General features: G+C 42.3%; 1 protein-coding gene across 2 annotated transcripts in view; it reads left to right on the top strand.

Annotated features, from left to right (window-relative positions):
* Positions 1–22,889, top strand: part of USP12 (ubiquitin specific peptidase 12) — a 106,625-nt gene extending 83,736 nt beyond the window's left edge. For both annotated transcript variants that reach the window (XM_059377639.1, XM_059377640.1), the window contains 5 exons: positions 1,021–1,097; positions 1,216–1,299; positions 15,474–15,671; positions 18,262–18,340; positions 19,709–22,889. In XM_059377639.1, coding sequence (XP_059233622.1) covers positions 1,021–1,097; positions 1,216–1,299; positions 15,474–15,671; positions 18,262–18,340; positions 19,709–19,810 — 540 coding nt within the window. In that variant the 3' untranslated portion in view covers positions 19,811–22,889. The remainder of the gene's footprint in view (positions 1–1,020; positions 1,098–1,215; positions 1,300–15,473; positions 15,672–18,261; positions 18,341–19,708) is intronic.
* Positions 22,890–25,432: the final 2,543 nt, after the last annotated feature.

Here is a 25,432-nt window from a genome sequence, read left to right as displayed (position 1 = left end):
GTCTGTCCCATAGTATCCCTTGACATCCTACCCTTCTTCCTCCCAAAATGGGCTGATTCTTTTTCCTTAGCACCTCACGTTCCCTTTCCTCTCTCTGTGAGGAGTCTTTCTTTTTCTCTTTTTCACTGAAACTTTTGAGATCCAGATCATTTCCCTCGTGGTGTCCCTAGAATGTGCATACATGGTACCCATAGCTACTCCTGTTTGCATAAGTGCATAGTATGTACAGCCACGTAATCTGTCACAAGTTAATGATGCTGATCTTAGAAAATTGATGCGCCAGTGAAGCAAAAAGGCATTTACTGCACTGGGCTTATAGCCCTTGTGTGTGAGAGGTACAGTCAAGAGATCTCCTGTTGTGTGCTAACCTTAAGCATAGAGTCTTTGAAGGGAAGAGCTAGGAAAATTGATGTCTGTAGTTCTGTCCTAATCCAATTCAAATGAATAAGTAATAACTTGAATTTTTTAAAATCAGATGAGTTACCCATAATTCAAACAGAACTTTATGTTAGATTTTATTTTTGAAGAAGAAGAAGGATTAAAGGAGGTCATCGATGAAGACCATAATTTGGTCGTCAGTGAAGATTGTAATTTGGCATTTTAGGCAAAATTATTTCCTTGAATAATAAAACAGCACAGGTGTGATGCCCTTTGCCAAGTGTCCCCATTTTGTCTTAGCCCGTGTTTTTTTTTAAGAATTAGTATATATGGGCAGTTTGTTTCTTGTGTCACCATAATACCAAGGTTTTGGAAAATGATGTGATTTCCCATCCTCATCTTTGCCGGAAAGGGAATCAGTCACAGGTGGACTTTGCTGTTTCGCCTGTACGTGTGTTGAGAGTCCTTTACTCAGTGTCCTTTTGGATAATCCGGATCCAGTAGATTTCTTTTGAACTCGTGGAAGATGAATTCTTCATGTACTTACTACTACTAATAGAATGAATGCCTTTAATTCTGTCACTTCAGAACAATGATTTACTGACAGTTAAAGAAATCAAAGGTAATTCCCTATTTTTACAGATAAGCAGCAAAGATGAAGATTTTTTAGACCTTTCTGTTGACGTGGAACAAAACACATCGATCACTCACTGCTTAAGGTAAATGGAGAGTTACTTATTTTGGAAGTTTAATGAATATCTTTGGTTTAGAGTACTTTTAAATGAATACACAGTTTTCTGGTATAGACTAAATAAATTTATCTTGAATTTTACACAGGGGTTTCAGCAACACAGAAACTCTGTGCAGTGAGTACAAATATTACTGTGAAGAATGTCGCAGCAAACAGGAAGCACACAAACGGTAATGTAATGTTTTTAAAATTTGGTAGTAGTTCTCTGGCAGTGGGTCATGTAGATGGGCTTTCCGAGCTGAAAGTTATGCCTGAAAATCTACAGAGTAAAAATGCCTAGTTTTATCATTAAGTAATTAAGACTCACTCAGTTATTCCTGGGTAAGCAACAGTCAGCTCTGCAACCTCCAGTGATTTTCTCCACTTAATGAAATTTTTTAAGAATCATCAACCAGGGGCACCTGGGTGGCTCAGTGGGTTAAGCCTCTGCCTTCGTCTCAGGTCATGATCTCAGGGCCCTGGGATCGAGTCCCGCATCGGGCTCTCTGCTCAGCAGGGAGTCTGCTTCCTCCTTCTCTCTGCCTGCCTCTCTGCCTACTTGTGATCTCTGTCAGATAAATAAAGAAAAAATTCTTAAAAAAAAAAAAAGAATCATCAACCAGTACAGTTAAAATACTTGACTTTGGAGCTTGCATGCTTTATGTAAACTTGGTCTTGGTGAGGAGAAAGAGTGGGGAAGATCCTTTTCCTCGCCTCTACTGTCGCTTCTGCTAGCCCCACCTAGGATCTTGTGCTCTCTCTCATTTGGTATTTGGTGTCGAGGAATGGAATCGCGTCATCACCATTCTTATTATTTTACTTTTTATTTTGGAACAATTTCAAGCTCAACGAAAAGTTGTATGAACAGTACCAAGAATGCTTATTTACCCAAAACCACTCAAACGTAAGGTATGATGTCCTGTGATCGTGAACACGTGAGTGGCTGTTTCCTGCCAACAGGGAAGTTTCCCTATTGCCATAGTCACCCCCCTGGGGCAAGTCACGCTGGCATGTTAACTGTTCTAGTAGAAGGTATTTCATTAGCACGGATGTCCCAGTACTGTCCTTTCTGGAACAAAACGATCCAGTTCAGAAAACACGTTATCTTTAGTACTCATGTGTCTTTTGTCTTTTTACATTTGAAACAGTCTTTTCTTGGCTTTAAAAATCTCGACGCTTTTGAAAATTATAGATTTATTTTATAGATTGCCCCTCTTTGGGTTCATCTCAAAGATTGCCCCTCTTTGTGTTCTTATGATGAGGTTCAGGTTATGTATTCTGGTGGGCATCTCACAGAGGTGATGAGCCTCTGGGGGAGACGACACCTCCCCTATGTCCTACTCAGTACTGAAGGAGGTTAGGTGTCTTGCGGGACTCCATGGCACTGAACTCTTGGAAGCTCCCCTGGCTTTCTGCTCTGCGGAGATGCTTTGCCATCTTTCCCTGTAACAAGTCTTGGCTTTGGGCCTGACCATACATGCAGAGTCTCACGAGTCCTTCCAGTGTGTCTCCGGAGTGGTCTGAGGGACCCCACACATGAGACAAATTGGAATCATGGATAAGAGGATACAATGAGAATAGAGCTCATTATAGACCTAGTGTTCAAGGTTGTAAACTGAGGGTCAGACATGTAGGTACCCCTCTGTCTTCCAGAATTCTAGACCCTCTGAAGGAAAGGAGGTGTTTAGTGTAAACCATATTGTTTGTCCAGACAATTTAGGCCTGTTGAGACACTCCCATCATTTAGGGAATGGTGGGAACACTCCTCAAATCCAAATTCTCGTATGTTAACCAAGGACCGTCCTTGCCAGCAGGCCTTTCCAGAAATAGTCTGAGGCCTGCGAGGTTAACACTTTCCTGCCTATCCAGTTATTCAGTTATCCGGTGCTGTTCTGTTAGAGCACTTGACCGTGGTGATGTCTCCCAGAGGTCTTCACTATTAAGCAATGGTTTTTTCCATTTATATAATTCATAAGTATTTTGAGTGGAGGTATTTTGAGATTGTAAATATGCCCATTCCTCATCACACTTCTAATTTTTTTCATTTTCTAAATCTCAGCATGGAATCAAGGATTTTTTTTTTTTTTTTTTTAAATTCAGTGGGTAATGCTCCATTACCATTCGGCCAGTGGGGGCCCCTTCAAGCTATCACCCGTGTCTTTTTGGCATGTCCCATATTCTTGAGTGACCCTTCACTTTGTAGCGTAACAAGATGTTCCGTGCTCATCTTGTACTCTCCTTGCCCTGACTCTGGTATCAGCCATTTATCCCAGGAGGCCTGCTTTCTTACAGGAGGACGATGATGTTTAGGAAGCAGGACTTTGGTATATAGGTATGCTCACTGATACCAGGATGTCTGTGTTCCTGAGCCCCCTAGTGAAAAGAGCTGGACGGTGTGTGTGTATGTATGTATGTACTCCACACATGCTTACGTCTACCTGTCTATATTATCATGGATCTGTCTATATTGAGAAACCATGAAGTCACAATTATATCCACAGTTTCAGCCGACACCATAGGGTTCATTCTAGTTTTGTCCTTTATAATATTCATAATTTCCTTCTGACAGTACAAATTGGTTCCCAGTATCCTTCTGTATTTACTTACTTGGTTAGTGACCCTGTCCATAATTGATCTTACCCCTCAACCGCTATGCATGCACACAGCTCCATATTGCACAGACATGCTTTCTGCTCTGCTCAGTCTTCTCCTCTCCGCTGCCTGCCCAGATGTCTACCCTGGAGGGCCCTACCTACCTAAATGGTTACACTGAAACGTTCATGAAAGGAAGAAGAACTTAGATTTTTAAATGACTATATTTTTATTTGTATTTTGGACACATGTATCTGTTTGGAAGGGAGAGGTTTTAGGTGATGGGCCCAAATAATCAAAACAGAGTACTCATTGTCCCCTTCTATTAGTGAAGACAATTAGAGTACCTCCCCTAAGTTTGGTTTTGTCATGGGGGTTGATAGATTAACCCTGAAAATGTTGTAGAAGGTGCCTAAGACTATCGGTTAAGGAAAATAGAGTTGAGGACTAAGTGTAGCTCAGAGGAGTGCAGTGACAAACTTCTTTGGCTCCATGGAAGTAAGTGCATCTGTGAGCATGAGCTGATCTTCGTCCAGAATCAAATAGCCAGACATGAGTAATTAGAAATTGTCCAGCAACTCCAGCTGCTTGTTTCGAAGACATCCATGTGATTTTAATATAGTATTTAATGGTAGATCATTTGTTAATATGCATGGGAAATATATATACACTGTCAAGAAATTCGAAAACACAGATTAAGTATAAATCAGTTAAGAATCGTTATTTATAAAAGCATTGTTAACATTTTTGTGTGTATCCTAGATTTTTAAAGAGTGTATGTGTGTACATGTAATTCTTGACGTGGAATTGAATTCTATGTACAGTTTTATAATTTTTTCCCTGTATAAATTACAGACGTGTCAGTGAAAGTATACTTTTACATCATTCTTCAGAGGTGCTGCATAGTACTTTTTATATGGGCATGCCATAATCTACTGAGTTTCTCAATCTAATAGTTTAGATTGTTCCCTTTTTTCACTGCTATAAGGCTTTGATAAACATATTTTGTATGTATACCTCTACCCATACACACATTTTCACACAGGTTTTAGGCTGTTTCTATAGGATAAATTGTGTGTGGGTTTATGGAAAGATAGCAGTACAGAAATCATTTTCTACTAGGATCTAGTGTCAGCCCTTCTGATAACTTGCATTGTGATATTGGGCAAGTCATTTAACCTTTTGGGTCTCACTTGATTAGTTGCTATCTAAGATCCCTAACCAGCTGTAGAAGTCTATAGTTTCTAGTCTCAGAATAAAAGAATAAGATAGTGGATATACAGATCATCATTCTAATTAAACAAAAATCATTTTGACATTAAAATGTTTTAGTCTGGGGGTGCTAGGTGGCTCAGTTGGCTAGGCACCTGACTCTTTATTTCAGCTCAGGTCTTGATATCAGGGTTATGAGACCGAGCCCCCCCATGGAGTCTGCTTGGTATTCCTCTCTCCCTCTCCTCCTATCCCCCTTCCTGCTTGCAAACATTCTCACTTTCAAGTAAATAAATAAATAAATAAACAAAAGGTTTCAGTCTGAAGGATTAAAAACCACATGATCACCTCAGTGGATAAAGAAAAGGTATTTGATAGAATTCAAAACCTGTCTATGATAAAAAACCACTCAACAGAGTCGGTATAGAAAGAACATACCTCAACATAATGAAGGCCCTCTGTGACAAGCCCACAGCTACCATACTCAGCGGTGAAAAACTGAAGAGCTTGTCCTCTTGGATCCAGAATAAGACAAGGATGTCTACTCTTGCCTCTTTAATTCAACATAGTGTTGGAAGTCCTAGAGCAGTTAGGTAAGAAAAGGAAAAGAAAAGAAAGACAGCCAGATGGGAAAAGAAGTTAAATTATCTCTGTTCACAGATAATATGATCTTGTACGCGGAAAACCCTAAAGATTAAACAACAACAACAAAAAGCCTTGTTAGAACTAGTAAGTATTCAGCAGAGGTGCAGATACAAAATCGGCACGTGAAAGTCCATAGCATTTCTGTACCCTGACTTGAACAGTTAGTGTATAATCTGAACAATCTGAAAAGATCGTTGAACTATCTGAACAATCTGAAAAGAAAATTAACAAAATAATCCCATTTACAGTAGTATCAAAAAAGAACAAAATATTTAGAAATTGACTTAGCAAAGGAGGCCAAAAACTTATGCACTAAAAAAATAGAAGATATTGCTGAAAGAAATTAAAGAAGTTAACAAGTCAATGAAAAGATACTCTGTGTTTGTGAATTGCAAGACTTAACATTAAAATGGTCATAGTACCCAAAGCAGTCTGCAGATTCAGTTTAATGCCTACCAAAGTGTCAATTGAGTTTTCTCATGACATAGGAAAAAAAAAATCCAAAATTTCATATGGGAAATCTTAAAGGACTCTTACAGCCAAATAATCTCAAAAGAAATAGCTGGAGACCTTATACTTTTTAACTACAAAATATATTATAGAGCTACAGTAATCGAAGCAGTGTGGTAGTAGCAATAAAGACAGACATGTAGGCCAATGGTATAGAATAGAGAGCCCAGCAGTAAATCCTCATTTATATAGTCAGATGATCTCCAAGAGTGCCAGTGCTACAGATAGATAACATATAGCTTCAACACATAGTTTGGGAACACTGGATATCCACATGCAAAAGAATAAAGTTGGACCCTTATACCATATACAGAACTCAATTCAAAATGGATTAAAGACCTAAACATAAGGCCACAACTATAAAACTCCTTACAAAAGAAACACATGGGAAAATCTTCATGACATTGATTTTGATAACTGTTTCTTTTTTTTTTTTTTTTTTTTTTAAGATTTTATTTATTTTTTGACAGAGAGAAAAATCACAAGTAGGCGGAGAGTCAGGCAGAGAGAGAGAGAAGCAGGCTCCCGTTGAGCAAAGAGCCCGATACGGGGCTCTATCCAAGGACACTGAGATCATGATCTGAGCCGAAGGCAGCGGCCCAATCCACTGAGCCACCCAGGCGCCCCTTGATAATTGTTACTTAAGTAGGACACTGAAAGCATAAGCAACAAAGGGAAAAATAGGCTGGACCATAACAAACTCAAAAACTTCTGCATAACAAAAGAAACAATAAATGATGTGAAAACGCATGAATGGCAGAAAATACTTGAAAACCAGTATGTGATAAGAGGGTAATATCCAGAATACATGAAGATCTCCTATAGCTCAACAACATAAACCAGGGGCCCAATTTAAAAATGAACAAGTAGGGGCACCTGGGTGGCTCAGTGGGTTAAAGCCTCTGCCTTCGGCTCAGGTCATGATCCTGGGGTCCTGGGATCGAGCCCCACATCGGGCTTTCTGCTCAGCGGGGAGCCTGCTTCCCCACCCCTTTCTGCCTGCCTCTCTGCCTACTTGTGATTTCTGTGAAATAAATAAATAAAATCTTAAAAAAAAAATGGACAAGGAACTTGAATATTTTCCAAAGAAGATAAAAAATGGCCAACAAGCATATCAGAAGACACTTAACGTCACAGATCATCGGAACTGCAAATCAGAACCACAGTGAGGTATCCCCGCACACTTGTTAGAAAAGTCACATCCCAAAAAGAAAATAAGTGTTGGTAATGGGAACAAATTGAAACCTTGTATACTGTTGGTAGGAAGGTTAAGTGGTGCAGCTGCTTTGGAAAACAGTATGGAGGCTCCTCAGAATACTAAAAACAGAATTACCACATGACCCAGCATTCTTGCTTCTAGATACACACCCAAAAGAATTTGAAAACAGTGTATCAAAGAGATTATATGTACTCCTTTGTTTATTGCTGCAGTGTTCACATTAACAAAGAGGTGGAAACAACTTAAATGTCCCTCAACAGATGAATGGATAAAGAACATGTGGGATGGACATCTAGTGGATATTATTCTGCCTTAAAGCAGAAGGACATTTGGTTATAGCACCAGGTGGATGGATCTTGAGTGTATTATGCTAAGTGAAATAAGCTAATCACAAAAGCCAAAAAGACACATTGTAATCACAAAAAGACAATTTCTGGATGACTCCAGTTATATGAAGACTCTAAGTAGTCACATTCTTAGCAACAAGTAAAATGCTGGTTGCCAGGGTCTTGGGTGAGGGGCAAAGGAGAGATGTTCAGTGGGTGTAGAGTTTCCATGTGCAAGATGAGAAAGTTCTAGAGATCTGTTGCACAACAATGGTGCTAATTGGAAACACTGCTATACTATACATTTAGAGAGGGTTAAGATGGTGCAGTTTATGTTACGTGTTTCTTTCTTTTTTTTTTTTTTTAATTTTATTTATTTTATTTGACAGACAGAGATCACAAGTAGGCAGAGAGGCAGGCAGAGAGAGAGGAGGAAGCAGGCTCCCCGCTAAGCAGAGAGCCCGATGCGGGACTCGATCCCAGGACCCTGAGATCATGACCTGAGCCGAAGGCAGCGGCTTAACCCACTGAGCCACCCAGGTGCCCCATGTTACGTGTTTCTTAACCACAGAAGAAAAAAACATGTGCTTTGGCCTTCATTCAGACTATATATGTTCCTATATGCAGACAATGTGTTCCTCAAAACCAAAGGTTTCAGTATTGGAATCCTCAAGAATGAATTTGGGAGATGTTACCATAAAAGAAGTATTCCATGATCAAATGAGTTCGCTCTATAATAAAATTTCCTCTTCATTATTTATTCATGCTTCATATTACAGACTCTGAGAAGACTCACAGAATAGGAGAAATTTATCTTTTTATCTAGCTTTGTGCAGAATTTATCTGCGCAGGGACTCCTTTTACATGGCCCACCTGTTGGACTGTATAGGGCTGTATACCCGGGCTTGGCAGATGTAGGTGAACAGCCAGAAGCTGATGCCCAGTGGGAGGATAAAGCCCCTGAGGAAAAGCAAAGTGCTTTCCCGCAGGGAACTGGAATGTGAGGATTAGGATTCCCATGGCTTTGCTTTGGGAGGTGTTTTCCTGTCCTCTGGGGTGGGGGTGGTGGGGGATGTTTTTGAAGCTGCTCTGCTGTCACTCTTCTCTGCCTCAGAGCAGGGTTCAGTGAGTGGCCCCACTGGTGGCTGAGCCGGCCTGACTGGTTCTCTGCTAGGCGTCCTTCCTCTCTTCACTCTTCACTTCCAGGCCTGGGGCCGGCCGTGTGAGGCATCGGGGAAGACCCGTGAGGTGCCCAGGTCAGCAGCATCGAGTTGTCATGGCCTCTGTCTCCCGTCTACTCTGGTCTAGTCGTTGAGGTCCTTCCGTATCCGATTCTTCCATGTGCAGGTCCTAGTCACGGCTAGTGTCATGTTGGCAGCCTTGTCGTGGCCACATGCCCTGTCACTCCTGGCATGTACCCTGTTGTAACAGGATACCATAGACTGGGTGCGTGACAAGTGCCAGGGGCGTCCTTAGAGTTCTGGGCGCTAGCAGTCCCAAATCAAGGCTCCAGCATGCCCTGTGCCCGTGAGGACTCTCTTCCTGCTTCCTCGAAGGTGCCTTCTCACACCGCATCCTCATGAGCTGGAAGGATGCTGGCATACTGTCTCGGGTCTCTGTTACAAGGATACCAGTTCCATTCCTTAGGGCTCCAACCTCATGACCTAAGTATCTCCCGAGGCCCTGCCTCCTAGTACCATCACGTTAGATTTTGAACATGGGACCTTCTTGGGACTTTGAGGGGCTGACTTTCCTCTCAGTGCTGACAACTCAGTCATATGGTGTCTTCGTCACCTTTGGTCTAGCCTCTGTTCCCCTCTCACTCCTTAGCCTGCCTACCCCAGGTAGGCCTTCTGGATGGGATAGTATATGAGAATAATGGGATTTCATGTGTGTACAACTACTGAACTCTTCTGTGTGGTCATAACTTCTCTGCTGGGGCGCTTGGGTGGCTCAGGTCATGATCCCAGGGTCCTGTGATCCCCCCACCCCCTGCTCAGTGGGGAGCCTGCTTTTTCTTCTCCCTTTGCTGCTCCCCTCCCTCGTTCTCTCTCTCTCTTTCTCTGCCAAATAAATACAAACCTTCAAAAAAAAAAAAAAAAAAAACAAGGACTTCTCTGCCAATAGAATTTTATTAAGTTCTTAGGTGCTTGTGTTAGGATATTAAATTTCGCTCTGGCAGAGTTTGCCTATTAGTGCCCTTTGGCCCACATTCACCGTACAGCCCTCTTTGCTGGGCTCACAGGGCTTATACAGATGGGAAGATATACTTTGAAAGAGTGGCTTCTGGCTTTTCTTGACCAGGGGGGAAGGGTGAAAAATCAAAACAGCAGACAGCTTTGGAACCTGACACCTGCGTTCCTGGGGCCATATGTTGTCTCTGTGGAGTAGCTGGTATTCCGGTCCGGGAATGGTGGCAGACCCTGCCCGTTCTCCAGCGCCCCCACTCCTGTAGGATGCTCTCACTCTGGCTCCTCTCCAAGGGACTCCCCTTGGTCTGCTGCTGAAGGAAGCTCCCTAGAGTTTCTTTACCCCAGTGGCTTTTGACCAGTGGATGGAGATGACAGTGCGAAAACCCAGTTACGTTGCTGTCTGTGCAGAGTAGAGAATTCAGAGCTCAGAGCTGAAGCTGCCCTCTGTGCCACCTTTCCAGAGACTGAATCCTTAGCTGGCTTCTTCCCTTTCCTTCTTGGCTCCCTCCGATCAGGGTCTGCTTCTGGCTAATTAGACCCTGAATAAGAAGGATGTGATTGCTGCCTCTTCTTACAGTGCTTTGATTTGTGACCTGGTGTGTAACGTCGGCAGTGCATTTTTGCCAAGAAAATAAGTCTGCCCTTCCCTGGTTTTCTAGAAAAATATTTGGATTAGGTTGGAAGAGGACATGCTTGTTTTTAAAAAATCACATTGCTGATAAGCATACGTTTTCTGCCAAGATGTAAAATTTCTGTAAAATTTAAGTGGGGTCAAGGTTTCTTTTCTTCAGGAGGAGAAGGATGCTATCTATTATCTTAAGATGCCCCTTACGTATTTATTATTATTACTTTGCTAATTTAGGAATATAAAGAAGTCTTTCCATTTTTACAGTTATTGGTCTTTAGAAAGAACCTGAGGACAAAACATCATTTCATTTAGAACTATTGTATCATCCCCGACTGAGGTTTATATGTTGCTGGGTTCAGTTCGATAATGTTCTCTTGATTTTCATATCTTTGAAATATCATGAAGGGTATCATTAGTCTGTAATTTTCGTAAACCTCTGTCAGGTTTTGGCGTCAGGTTCATGCTGGTCTCAAAAATGAATTGGTGATATGAACATTGGAGTACAGATGGCCCTTTTTTTTCACGACATCTGTATCTTTGGGGTAAATACCCAGTAGTGCAATTGCAGGGTCATAGGGAAGCTCTATTTTAAATTTCTTTCTTTTGTGTGTGTGTGTGTGTGTGTGTGTGTGTGTGTGTGTGATGGAACTGTTCTTTATTTTATTAATTTTTTAATTAATTTTTAAATTTTTTGTAAGCATATAATATATTTTTATCCCCAGGGGTACAGGTCTGTGTATTGCCAGGTTTACACATTTCACAGCACTCACCATAGCACATACCCTCCCCAATGTCCATAACTCCACCACACAGTTGCCAAACTGTGGAAAGGACCAAGATGCCCTTCAACAGATGAATGGATAAAGAAGATGTGGTCCATATATACTATGGAATATTACACCTCCATCAGAAAAGATGAATATCCAACTTTTGTATCAACATGGATAGGACTGGAAGAGATGATGCTGAGTGAAATAAGTCAAGCAGAGAGAGTCAAGTGTCATATGGTTGCACTTACTTGTGAGCATAAGGAATAACATGGAGGAGATGGGAGATGGCGAGAAGTGAGTGGGGGGAAATCGGAGTGTGGGGAGACAAACCATGAGAGACTGTGGATTCTGAGAAACAAACTGAGGGCTTTGGAGGGGAGGGGGATGGGGGGTTGTGTGAGCCTGGTGGTGGGTATTATGGAGGGCATGTACTGCATGGAGCACTGGGTGTGGTTCATAAGCAATGAATGCTGGAACACTGAAAAGAAACAAAATAAAAATGAGTTGGTGATGGTTCCCTCTTGCATAAAGGGGCTTGTGTAAGGTGGGTGTAGGCACAGGCATATCTCACTTTATTGTGCTTCACAGATACTGCATTTTTTTTTTTTAACAAGTTGAAGTTTTATGGCATCCCTGAGACAAGCAAGTCTAGTAATGCCCTTTATCTGATGGTATTTGCTGACTTCACGTCTCTGTGTCATATTTTGGTCATCCCCACAGTATTTCTGACTTTTTCATTATTATTACATTTGTTACAGTGATCTGTGATCAGTGATCTTTGATGTCACTCTTGTAATTGTTGGGGATACCATAGACCATGCCGTATAAGATGATGAGCTTACCTGATACATGTGTGTGTCCTGACTGCTCTGTCCACTGGCCATTCCCCCACCTCTTCTCCTTTCCTCTGGCCCCTCTGTTCCCTGAGACACAACGGAACTGAAATGGGGCCAGTTAGTAGCCCTACAGTGGCCTCTAAGTGCTCAAGTGAAAGGAAAAGTCACATGTCTCTCACTTTGAATCAAAAGCTAGAAATGGTTAAGATTAGGGAGGAAGGCATGTTGAAAGCCAGCATAGACTAAAAGCTAGGTTTTTTGTGCCAAACATCAGCCAAGTCGGGAGTGCAAAGGAAACAATCTTGAAGGACATTAAAAGTGCTACTCCTGTGAGCATATGAATGATAAGAAAGTGAAAAAAGTTCTGTTGCTGATACGGAGAAAGTTCGAGTGGTCTGGAGAGAAGAGCAAACCAGCCCCAGCATTCCTTTAAGCCAAAGCCTGAGCCTGAGCAAGGCCCTAGGTCTCTGTGATTCTGGGAGGCCTGAGAGAGGTGAGGAAGCTGCAGAGAGAAGTCTGAAGCTGCAGAGGCTGGTCCATGAGGTTGAAGGAAAGAACCAGCTCCATAACAGAAGGTACAAGGTGAAGCATCAAGGGCTGGGGGAGAAGCTGCAGCGAGTTCTCCAGAAGGTCCAGCTACAACAGCAATGAAAGTGGCTACACACCACAGCAGGTTTCCAGTGTAGACAAGACAGCCTTCTACTGGAAGAAGATGCCATCAAGGACTTTCAGAGCTAGAGAGGAGAAGTCAATACCTGGCTCCACAGCTTCAGAGGACAGGCTGACTCTCACGTTAGGAGCTAATGCAGCTGGTGACTTCAGTTGAAGCCGGGGCTCACTGACCATCCCGAAAATTCTAGGGCCCTTCAGAATTACTCTAAACCTACTCTGCCCATGCTCTAGAAATGGAACAATGAAGCCTGGGTGACAGCACGTCTTTTTCCAACATTACTGAATATTTGAAGCCCACTGTTTAAGACCTGCTGCTCAGAAAAAAAATTCTTTCAAATACTGCTGCTCACTCACTGATACTGCGCCTGGTCTCCCAAGAGTTCTGATGAAGATGTGCAATGAGATGAGTATTTTCATGGCTGTTGACACGGCATCCGTTCCATAGCCTACAGATCAAGGAGTCATCTTGACTTTCCAGTCTTATTCTTTAAGAAATATATTTCATAAGGCTCTAGCTGTCTAGAAAGTGGTTCCTCTGATGGATCCGGGCAAAGTCAATTGAATGCTTCCTGGAATGGGATACAATTAAGAACAATCAGAAGAGGTCAAAATACCCACATTTGTTTGGCGTTCGGAAGAAGTTAGTTCCCACCGTCCCTGAGGACTTGGAGGGGTTCAGGCCGTCCATGGAGACAGTCACCGCAGAGGTGGTGGAAACAGCAAGAGAACTGGAGTTAGAAGTGGGGCGAGAAGATGGGCCCGCACGGCTGCCGTCTCATGATCAGACTTGGACGGATGAGGCGCTGCTTCTCATGGATGAGCCAGGAAAGTGGATTCTTGAGCTGGAATCTGCTCCTGGGAGAGATGCCGTGAAGACTGTTGCAGTGACCACAAAGGATTTAGAATCTAACATCAACTTACCTGAGAAAGCAGCAGCAGCTTTAAGTGGACTGACTCTAATTCTGAAAGAAATTCTGTGGGTGAAACACTTGAACAGCCTCCTATGCTACAAAGAAATCCTCTATGAAAGGAAGAGCCAGTCGATGTGGCAGACTTTCTTGTCTTCCTTTAAGAAATTGCCACAGCCCCCACCAGCCTGCAGTGGCACCGCCCTCATCAGTCAGCCACCATCAGCAGGGAGCCAGGACTCTCATCCCCAACAGAGAGATTATGACTTGTTAAAGTTTTAGATGATGGTTTGCCTTTTTTAGCAATGAAGTATTTCTTAATTAATGTATCTGCATTGTTTTTCTAGACATAATGCTGTTGCGCATTTAATAGTAACGGTATGGTGTAAATCTAACTTTAGTATGCACTGGGAAACCAAAAATTTCATTTCACTGGCTGTATTGCGATATTTACTTACCTATGGTGGTCTGAAACTGAACTCACAGTATCTCTGTGATACGCCTGTCTCCTGGATTTTTCCAGTTTTTCACAATATAAGATAACTCTAGAATTTTTTTTTTGAGAAGTCTTGTATTTGAGATGATTTATTTCCCTTCTAGAAGTGGGATTACTGAGGCAAAGGCCATAAAGACTCTTACACCGCTGGATTTCTTTCCAGGAATGATTATCTGTTTATGTTTATTCTTACTAATCTTTTTCAAAGGTCAGGGTAGAATAGTAAATGTTTCTGGAATAATAAGATGCCCACCACATTTAAGATTTGTAGGATGCAGATTTACTATAATGCTACAAAATGATTCTTGTTTTCATTTCATTAGAGACACTGGCTTAGTAAATTCATTTTTTAATTATGAAAAGCGTTTTGCTTCATTGAACACATACAAAATTCGGTTCTGCTACATTTGTCAACTATCTGTTGTGTGCCAGGCGTGTTGTTCAGTAGAGAAATAAAATGGGGGGAAAAAAAGGTTTCTACCTGTCAAGATTTCAGATCCTAGAAGAGAAAAACCCACAGTCATCTAAATATTTTACGGTGTAATAAACCGTATTCACCCACTGTGACTCCGCGAAGTGCCGATGGCGGATTGAAGGGAGGAGGCATCGATGCCAGGGTTACAATGTGAGTTGAGCCTTCAGAAGAATAAACTTCCGGTAGATGAAGTAGAAGTGCAGAGGTCGTGCCAGGGAGAAATGACACTGAAGGGCATACTAAAGATTGTCCAGAATGTGGAAGATGGCCAGTTGTTTTACAGTTAAAAACTTTTCTCCTAAATTTGCAGGTCATTTAACTCCCATCCTAGAATACATGTCGTCCTCATTCTTCATCTGGAGCTATTTACCTCTGGCAAACCCCTTTCACAGAATGGTCTTTAGTAATGCTTTTCTCCCTGCGCCTGTCCTCCACCTGTTAGTGAGTTCTACTGACCGATGGAACACGCAGCTCTCGGTCTCCACGCACACCCAGAGGAGTCAGCAGCTGTGAGGAACCGCTTTTCCTCCACCCATCGTGTCGGCCTCCTGTGCAGTCCGCCCGATCCTGGGGGCCTGTATTTCAGAATACAGATTTCTGAACAAAGGACTGAGGCCAGTCCATCTGTCTTGAAGCTGTATGGAGTACAAAGTCCTGTTACATGGTTTGGTGCTGGTGGTTGGGGTGGGATCTTCGCAAGACATTCGGGATGTTGCTTCGCCGATGTAAAAATAACGGGTAGGAATACGCAAAAGTGGTCAGTGCTGGGCTACTCACACTTTCTGTGACCTGTTTGTTAATGGAATCAGAAAGTTTGAGAGTTCTTTCAAAGATGTGTTCTGAATGCCTTTCCTGAAATTTTGTTTCCGTGTTTATTTGAATAGGATGAAAGTTAAAAAACTGCCCATGATTCTGGCTCTGCACCTGAAGAGGTTTAAATACATGGATCAGCTTCATCGATACACAAAACTGTCTTACCGGGTAGTGTTTCCTTTAGAACTTCGTCTGTTTAACACCTCTGGTGATGCGACCAATCCTGACAGAATGTACGACCTTGTCGCCGTGGTGGTTCACTGTGGAAGGTAAGCGCAGCCGTGGGCCGTGCGGGCCAGGATCTCTGTCCGTGGGGCAGGCGTGCAGGATGTTCTGTGCCTGCCATTTGTGGCTGGCGTGGCTTCGTACAGTACCCCCTGAATGTCCACGCTATCCTACGCAAAATGCAGTCCTATTAACAACCTGCCACGGTGTTACTGTTAAAGGGGGAATGCAAATCACTTAGTTGCTGGTACTGTGTTCTTAACAATAACGACACCCTTAGAGTACCTTTTCACATCCTAACTTAACTGTGCCGTAGCCTCTTCAGATTCAGGGACAGTTCTTAGGTTTCCCTCTGCTTGGATGATGCTGGGGTTCCTGGAATTGCTCTGCTCACAAGACTGTAAGCTCTGAGATTCCTGGTCACAGCTGGGCTCCCTCCCCGACTCCTTATTCCTCTTCTCTCACTGCAATCCTCCTGCCGCCTGCCCCTCCTGGCCTCCTCAGACCTCTCTGAAAGCCGTGCTGGGTGCCCTTCTCATCCAGCCCTGCTCCATTTGGGGCCACCCCTCTGTGTTCACCCAGCTGCTGGATGTGTCCTGCCCGCAGTAACTCACTGCTCGGTACGGTGTGTGTTTATCAGTTTGGGGGGCCGTCTCTGGTAGCAGAACAGGCACTTCTTAAAACAGGAAGTGATCCTCCCATTAACGAAAGATTGAAAACATTTTCAAACCTTATTTTCTACTGACAAGATTTACTCGTAGTTACGTTTCATACGAGACTGTAAAGGGTTTACGTTGCCGCATCCTTGCCGCGGTGAGGCCTATTGCCAGCAGGCCTGTGCCTGCCCAGCTCCCGTGGTCCTGCTCCTGCGTGTCTGGCATCTCGCGGATTTCCGACAGGTGCTTCTGGACTTCGTGCGTGTGATCCTTTCATTCCGTCTCAGGGCCCAGCTCCACTGTAACCAACTTCCTCAGCCCTCCTCCCCCCAGCTGCCCCCTCTCCTGGGTGAGGCCTGTAGGTTGCACTACCCCTGCAACTCCGCTTTTATATCGTATGGGGCCCCGTATGGTGTTCTTGGAGAGGTCTCTCCTGTACTCACGGTGTCCTCAGGCCAGGAGGCTGTGGATGCCTTTCTGAGCCCCACAGCAACCAGCAGTTATTAGCACATGGGATGTATTCATACCATAGTGCACTGAGCATGTCTTGTGTTCAGGATGCACGTCCCTAAGCCATGGCTCTTGTAGGGTGAAGTTTTCCAGCCTTTCTTCTCTTACTAGTTTCTGTAGTGAACATTTGTCTTTTGTCCTTCAGACTGCCTCTCTGCCAGAGGAAAAGGCTGCTACCCTTTTCAGTCTCACACCCAAGGGTTCTCAGCCCACCCGCCTCCTTTCCTGTCTGGCTCTGTTCCTCTGCCTTTCTGAGACTTTTTCTTTATGTTCACCACTTTAAAAATTAAAAAAAAAAAAAATTCTTATCATCTCACTATGAAACAGAAGACTCTAGATGACTCCTGTAGGAATGAGGAAGTTTTGTTCTTGTTTTTTGGTGGGGTTTTTTAAAAGTTTTTTCCAGTATTAAAAGCCTTAAAAACAAACCAAAAAAAAAGGTTCTTGAGGTATTTTCTTCTGTGGAGAAAGAGCAGTACTGTTGTTTTGTCATTTTGTCACCTGAGGTACTCGTCTCACCTAATAATCAGAGGAGCCTAGGCAGGGACACATGGGAGGGTTCTTATTCTATTACCTGATTATCTGATGTCACTAATCACCATAAACAGCACTTTGTGTTGAAAATTATCTCAAATTCTATAATATAATAATTGTAATAGAATTATAACTTAAAGAATTACATAGAAGCTTTTATAATGAGTCATACTTAATCTGCGAGAGGTTAAAATCCTTGCCATGTCCTTTATAAAGCAAATGATTTTTTTGAAAAACAAAACAAAAAACAAAAACAAAAAAACCCACCTGCATTTTACTGCATTTCTAGATTTCTTTATTCCAGATTTGTTTAAAATGAGCCGCAGAGGCAATTCCAAGAATTATAATGACTAAGATCCAGGTACTTAAAAATAGCACTAATAATACAAGCAAAATGTCATTTGTTTTTAAAGAAGTTTCTGAGGGTCAAGCTTGATTTTAGAACTATAGATGTGATATGTGTTTTTTTAGGCATCACATGGTATTTTTCCTCAAGAGAAAAATGATCGCCAAGGGAATAAAACAGAAAAAATTCTACGTATGTTCTGTAGTTTAATTCAGGGCGCTCTGACCCTTGATCCTCTATCTCTCCCAAATGCTAAAAAATATATTCAAATTTTTCAGAGACGCAAATTTGAAAATTATTTTAAACATTATAATTAAAAAATTATTACAAAGACCACAAAAAATTTAATAGCATAGATTTATGTAAATAGAATGCTCGTTATAGCTCTCAAAGTAGAGTACTGATTATTTGATTATAAAACTGAAGGCCAGTTCACATCAGTGTAGCTTGATATTTTGGGGAGGAATAGATAAGGAGTATTTTCATCAGTTTCAGTTATTCTGCTTTATAGAACATGATGTCAAGGGCATAGAAGAGTGGTATTAATAAACATTGTATATAATTAACTTCTCTTTCTCTTTGTTTTAGTGGTCCCAATCGAGGACATTATATTGCAATAGTTAAGAGTCATGATTTTTGGTTATTGTTTGATGACGACATTGTAGAAGTAAGTAGTTCATGAATTTCTTATTTTTATTCAAAGTTGTGTGTGTATTTTACTCTTCAGTTTTTTACTCCCAGCCTCTCATTCATATGACAGGTGATGAATATTGGATAATTGTTGAAGTTTTCAGATTGTAGTCTGATTCCTGCTTCTTACTCCCCAATAGCCAACCCCAATGCTTGAATGGTCAGGTGACCTTCAAAATGCATAGAGTAAAACAAAGAAAAGCTTTCCACAAGAGAACTAGTTTTAAAAAGTCTTTCATTGTCTAAAAAAAAAGATTGAGCTATAATACACGTACAGAAAGTATATGGACCTAAAACAGCACTTGAATTTATTTTTTTATTTTTTTTAGATTTTATTTATTTATTTGACAGAGCTCACAAGTAGGCAGAGAGGTAGGCAGAGGGAGAGATTGGAGGAAGCAGGCTCCCCACTGAGCAGAGATCCCGATGTAGGGCTCAATCCCAGGACCCCAGGATCATGACCTGAGCCGAAGGCAGAGGCTTTAACCCACTGAGCCGGCCAGGTGCCCCAGCACTTGAATTTTTTATGTGTGGGTTTGCATACACACGTATGTATGTGCAATGCACACTCTGTAGCCACTCTCCAGACCAAGGGAGAGGACACTGGTAACACCCTCCGATAAGCCCCCTTATCCTTTTCCCGGTCAGTCTTCACGGATTTCCCTCCCACTCCCCACCAACCTCTGGACCCACTATTGATGACTGATCATTGTGATTAGTTGTGCCTCTGTTTGACTATAAACGGACTCCTCCGGTGTGACTTCTTTTGTATCTAGCAGTTCACTCTCGCTGCCTATGGTAGTGGTTCTTTTTTATTGCTCCGTAATTTCTCATTGTAAGAATATAACAAGTTAGAGATTTGCCCTTTTATCCCTTCCTGACTATTCTCAATAAAACTGCCTCAATCACCCCTATCTAATGCTGGATATACGCACTCATTTTTCTTGGGTAATTGTTAGGTAGGACCATAAGAAATTGCCGTTTTCGTAGGTCACAAATGGTTGGGAATTGTTGGTTTCAAGTGGGTCAGGTAATTCTGTTCCCTAGGAATAGACTTGCTGGATCGAAGGCTAGTTGTGTGTTCAGCCTTACAAGATAATGCTAAACATTTCCTCAAGGTCTCCGTTCCATTCTGCCTTCCTGCCAGCTACGTGTGGGAGCCCTGTTTACTGCACTTTCTCACCAATACTGGGCATGATCAGTCTTTTTAACTTAAGCCATTCTTGTGCAGAGCTGTTTTATAAACATAAGCAGGAAAATGAGAGGCACGATTCTAAGAAATGTGCAAGACTTTACTGGACTGTAGAGCTCATTTCTGTACTAATATTTCCATTTTGCCTCACAGAAAATAGATGCACAAGCTATTGAAGAATTCTACGGGTTGACATCAGATATCTCAAAGAACTCAGAGTCTGGTTATATCCTTTTCTATCAGTCTCGGGACTGAGCGGGATCGTGATGAAGAGATACTTTCTGCCTCATTTCTTCTCTGGTTATTTTGGAAAGGATCAAGCACTGATTTTTCAAGACAAGAGAAATGCAGGAAGCTCAGGGGGCAGTAGCACACTTTGCACACAATAAAGCAAAGACTATGGATTAACACGCTCTTCCTATCATGGTAGTTGATTTATTTGCTCAGGTATCATGCTGTCTGTGCAGTTCCACACAACAAGGAAGTGAAATCAGAGATAGCAGCTCCTCTTGTAAAACAGCCTTCCAGTAACTGATATGCATTTCTCTTTATTAATTGCACCAGTAATGAGTTGAACTCCTTGGGGGTGCAGTAGAAAGACTAGGAATCTGTGCTAGGTTGTATTGATCATTTAAGGAGATCACACCGAACACACTGCGTAAATTTGCCCGTGTTGAAGCCACACAGAAGGAATATTTGGTGTCTTTTCAAGTGTAAACCAGAACTGCATTTGGGCCCAACACTTGCGGTTGCCTTCCTGATGTCAGAACTCAGCTCACTAGAATCCAGTGTCAGGAAGGCAAATATGTTTTGCTTCTCTGAAGAAGCTTATAATAATATACAGTATATGTATATGTAGGGAACAATTGGTCAAAAGTGGCTTTTTGTTTCCCCAAGGGGAAAGACTGGCTTTGTAATTATCATTTTTTTTTCTTATTTATTTTACTTAAAACTGGTAGAGTCTTAAGTATTTTGTGAAGTGCCCATGATTCTGTCAGTAAATTTGAGCATATTTTTATTAGTTTTTGTCAGTTTTACTAGTCCTTTTGTTTCTATTTTGAAGGTGAATTTTAAACTCTATTTTAAAGTCCTAGGATACCTTAAGAAAAATTTGCTATGAGAGGAGGTAAATACTCTTTTTCAGGAGGAACTGATATCTCTGGCTAATATTTGTCCTTTGTTAGAGTTTATAAATCAGTTGTTCAGCTTTAATCTCAGCAGCATAAAAAACTGTCAGAATCTCCCTGTCACAGTTGGAAGGATGAAGGAACGTGTGGCCCCGTGGGGGCGCACCAGTCCTGAGCACTCTCAAGTTCTCGGACGTTTCAGGATGAGGCCGTGCTTGGAAAATTGGTGTCGTAGCAGTTATGTTGTTTTCAAACGTCATTCTTTACCCGGGAAAGAAGTAATCTGTCAGAACCCCAGCAGCCCCTGCAGGCTGCTGCACACACCGACGAAGATGAAGCGTTTGTGGCGCAGGCCGGGCACACGCGGAGCAAGTCCTTTTCTCTTCCTCCCACCCCCTCCCGCCATCTTCACAAACCTTCCTGGAAGAGTGTTCAGAGATTACACTTTGCCTTTGTTAAGACTTTCTTCTGTTGGGAGTTTGAAGAAGTAATATATGTCATGTCAAGTGCGCGTGAACCATGGCGGTCGGCACTTTTCCACGCATCATTAAGTTGTCGGACGGTGGCCCAACGTAACATGCAGGAGATGATTGAATACAGAGTCCAACTCACAGCGATCAGGCCTTGGATGTTCTTTAAGTCCCTTTAGGAAGTAATTTTTTTTTAATTGCTGTAATTTTCTAAACTTCTTTGACTAATACTGTTGAATATGAAAAAAAAAACTTTTTTGTCTGCTGCTATTTATTAACATTTATTATCTGTATCTGTTAGCTCAGGAAATGACTTCACCTACTCGTTCCATGAACTGATCTTTAACAGGGTCACTTGGCTAATCGGGCTGTTTCAACAGATGTGCTGGGAGAAAATGATGTATTTTGACAACTTGCTTTTTAAGATTATAGTTGCTAAAACCTGACGCTGGCTGGAGTGGGTTTGTACAAATTATGTAGCCTGCCCAATGACTACATTGCACAGAGAATCATGACTGAGAATGTGGGGAAGGTCACAGACGTGGAAGTGGATACATTTTTTTTATTTTGAGGGCTTAAACCAAATTGTCTTGGAACTCGAGGCTGTGTTTCTGCAGCGTTGAGCGCAGAGAGACGTAAAGTGAGGCTGAGGCAGTCTTCACTTGAGTCAGGCCACAGCATGGATAAGAGAGATAGATGAAGTCATTTGCATAGAGGTACAGCATTGGAATACTACGCTGTGTTTGTTTCTACATTTTGCATTTTTAAAAAATACAGTAAAAGCAAGGTTAAATCTCCTACTAAAGCAAGTTCTAGCATTTTTATTGAGTTCTTTGGTAGTCACACACTGTTCACATCTACACCATGTTTAATAGTATGATTTGTCCGGGGAGGGACTGTGGGGTGATGGTTCTCGGTTTCCTTTTTACTCTTAGTACAGCTGCATCTACATAAAATGTTTTGAAGCTTGTCAGAAACTCAGTATACTTTGAAAACAAAGGGTTAGGGTTGTGGGGGAAAATGCAGGTATTTAGTAAGAAAAATGACCCATCTAGAAAGCATCGTGAGGTTGTATCTTGGTTGACTGTGATTGAAATGAGGGGCGGGGGTAGTAAAGGGTGGCTGACTGCTCTCTAACCATGTACATGTTTGTTGGGATGGCTGTCCCATATTTTTTGTATATTGGAATAAAAATTTCTATAAATTACCGTAACTGAAAGTAAATATTCTAAATTAAGTCTCACTGCTAAGTCCTATGGCTTCTGTCTCGGAAACTTCACCTTTAGAAGATTGCTTAAGACAGGAACCATGAGACCAGGAAAAGGGAAAAAAAGGACATGTGTAATATATGGGTCTTGTTGCCTCTAACCATCAGTATCGGGTTTTTTTCTTTTTGGTGATGGCAGTAGAAAGACCTCACTTTCATAACATACTACTCTTGATTCTTTCTTTAAGGACACTTTTCATTAAAGATTCTCCCATGAGGTATTTAACTGGGAGCCGGGAGGCTAAGGCGCTCAGGTCCTGGCTCTTCAGTGAATTTAACTGTGTGACCTTGGGCAAGTCACTTAACCTCTCTGTGCTTCAGTCTCCCTATCTTGTAAAATGGGAGTAATACCTACCTCACAGGGTTGTTGTGGGGATTAATTAGATATAATGTCTGTAAAGCATCTAAGGTTCTTGAAGAAGGCGCTATATAAATACAAAATGATATCTATTAAAGTTGGTTTATTTGTGCTTGTGGGCTTTTGAGTGTGTTTTTTTCTCTCTGCCTAAAATATCTTTGCAAATTAGAAGAAGAGTTGACCCATGAACAACACGGAAGTTTGGGCTGTGTGGGTCTGCTTTTAAGTGGATTTTTTTCGATAAACATAGTACTATGAACATGGTTTCTCTTAGGATTTTTCTTAACATTTTCTCTTCTCTAGCTCTGTTGTCAGAACAAAGTATATAAAACATATACAAACGGTGTGTTAATGGCCTGCGGATGTTATCGGTAACAGGACAACAGTAGACTCATAATAGTTTTTGGAGAGTCAAAAGTTAGGCAGGGTTTCTTCGACTGCCTAGACACGGTGCCCCTTACCCCTGGGTGGTTCCACTTCAACTGGATACACTAGGAGAACGGCCTTACTGCTTTTGCTGCGAACTTACTCCCTCTGTTACCCAAAGAGATTGTCCCAGAACAGCCTTCAGCACGTGTAAAACAGCACACGCAGTCACGTGTGATCCTCACGTACCTCGCATCCATCTTTCCATAGTAGCACTGTCTTTCCCCAAATCCCAAGATTAAAAATGTAAATTTAGGATCACAGACTCTGAGAGGGGCAAATGGGTTAAAGGGCAGCATTTTTAGCACTCCTTGCCCCTCCCAGTGTAGCAAAATCGGTATGTTGGGGGTATTCCCCCTGTGCTGGAGTACTCGAAGCCCTGCTCCCCCGCTCACTGACTCAGTAAGTAGGCGCTAATCCTGCCTTTCTGTGTAATCCACCTCCCTCGCTCTTGGGTGACCATCCCGGAAACACTCTTGGGTATTCATCTCTCTGAAGGAGCGCAGTAATGGGCGAACTAGATCACCACTGGGGACCTTAGATGGCATTCTCTCTTATAAACATCTGTATCACACACCTTGTGTGGAAACTTTAATCCATGAAAGTGTCTGCACTCTCGAGAGCTGCTCCTGAACCGTTGCAAAGCCAAGACTTCCCCTCCCTTTATTCAAGTTCCTTTGTTACCCAGTACCTGTTTCTCTTCTTTTGAAGCTTTTTTTTTTTCAACTTTGTGCATTTGTGTTTTCTTTTTTTTTAAATTTTTTAAAAAGATTTTATTTATTTTTATTTGAGAAAGAGGGAGAGACTGAAAGACGTGAGAGGGGAGGAGACCTGAGGTAGAAGCAGATTCCTTACTGAGCGAGGAGCTTAATGTGGGACTCGATCCCCGGATCCTGGGATCATGACCTGAACCAAAGGCTGTCACTTAACAAGCTGATCCACTCAGGAGCCCCTCGATGTTTTCTGTGATAACATAGTACTTTTTTTTATTTCCAGAGCTGCTGCAATAACAACCCATCATTTGTTGGTTGATGGCATGAGAGGCTGTTGGTACACTCAGCATTTTACTTTCGATCTTGACAATGACCTCCATGGATATGTGGAACCCTCATTTTACAAGAAGAAACGAAAACTCTCCAAGGCGGAGGCACTCAGCTGGAACGTAGTAGATCCAGATTTCAAGTAGGTAGAACTTTGCGGCCCATCCCTTCGCTGTGGCTGTCATTATCAGAGTGTTTTATTGTGGAAAAAGCACAAGACATACAGTTTGGCATTTATCCATTTTTTTTTTTTTAATATTTTATTTGACAGCACAAGGAGGGAAGGCAGCGGGCACAGGAGAGGGAGAAGCAGGCTCTGCTAAGCAGGGAGATTGATGCGGGTCTCGATCCCAGGGCCCTTAGATCATGACCTGAGCCGAAGGCAGACGCCAAACCAACTGAGCCACCCAGGTACCCCCATTTTCACCATTTTTAAGTGCAGTGGAGTGACATTAAGCACATTCACAATGTTATGCAACTGTCAACACCATTGATTTCTAGGATTTTTCATCTTCCCAAGCAGAAACTTTGTATGCATTAAATAATACCTCCCCACCCCTGGCCCCAGTAACTCCTTTTCTGCTTTCTGTCTTTATGACTTTGCCTGCTGTAGGTCACTCATTCAAATCCTATAATATTTGTACTTTCGTGTCTCGCTTATTGCACTTATTGTGCTCCTTGCACTTACGTAACGTGTTTAAGCTTCACGGTGAGGCACGTGTCAGCATCTCCTTTGTTAGTACTTGGTAACACTTCATAGCATGCGACATTTTTATCCATTCATCTCTTGGACATTTGGGTGGTAAAGCCGCTATGAACACAGATGGACAAATATCCGAGTCCTTGACTTCAGCTCTTTCAAGTCTATACAAGAGATTGCTGGACCAGTTAATTCTATTTTACCTTTTCTCCCCTGCAAGATGTTATTTATTTGAGAGACAGGGTAAGGGAGAGAAAGATTGAGAGAATGAATGGGTGGAGGGGGAGAGGGCGAAGCAGATGCCTCGCTGAGCAGGGAGCCTGAAGCGGGACTCAGTTGCAGGACCCTGCGATCCTGACCTGAGCCAAAGGTAGACGCTTAACCGACTGAGCCACCCAGCACCCCTGTTCCAGCTTTTTAAGGAACTGTTTTCCATGCTGTTTTTCTATACGCCTATACGTTCCCCACCGGTGATGCCCCAGCACGGCA

Source organism: Mustela nigripes, chromosome 15 (assembly GCF_022355385.1).
Source record: "Mustela nigripes isolate SB6536 chromosome 15, MUSNIG.SB6536, whole genome shotgun sequence".
Classification (NCBI taxonomy): domain Eukaryota; kingdom Metazoa; phylum Chordata; class Mammalia; order Carnivora; family Mustelidae; genus Mustela; species Mustela nigripes.
Note: the sequence above shows the minus strand (reverse complement) of the source record. Positions and strands in the feature narration are given on the sequence as shown.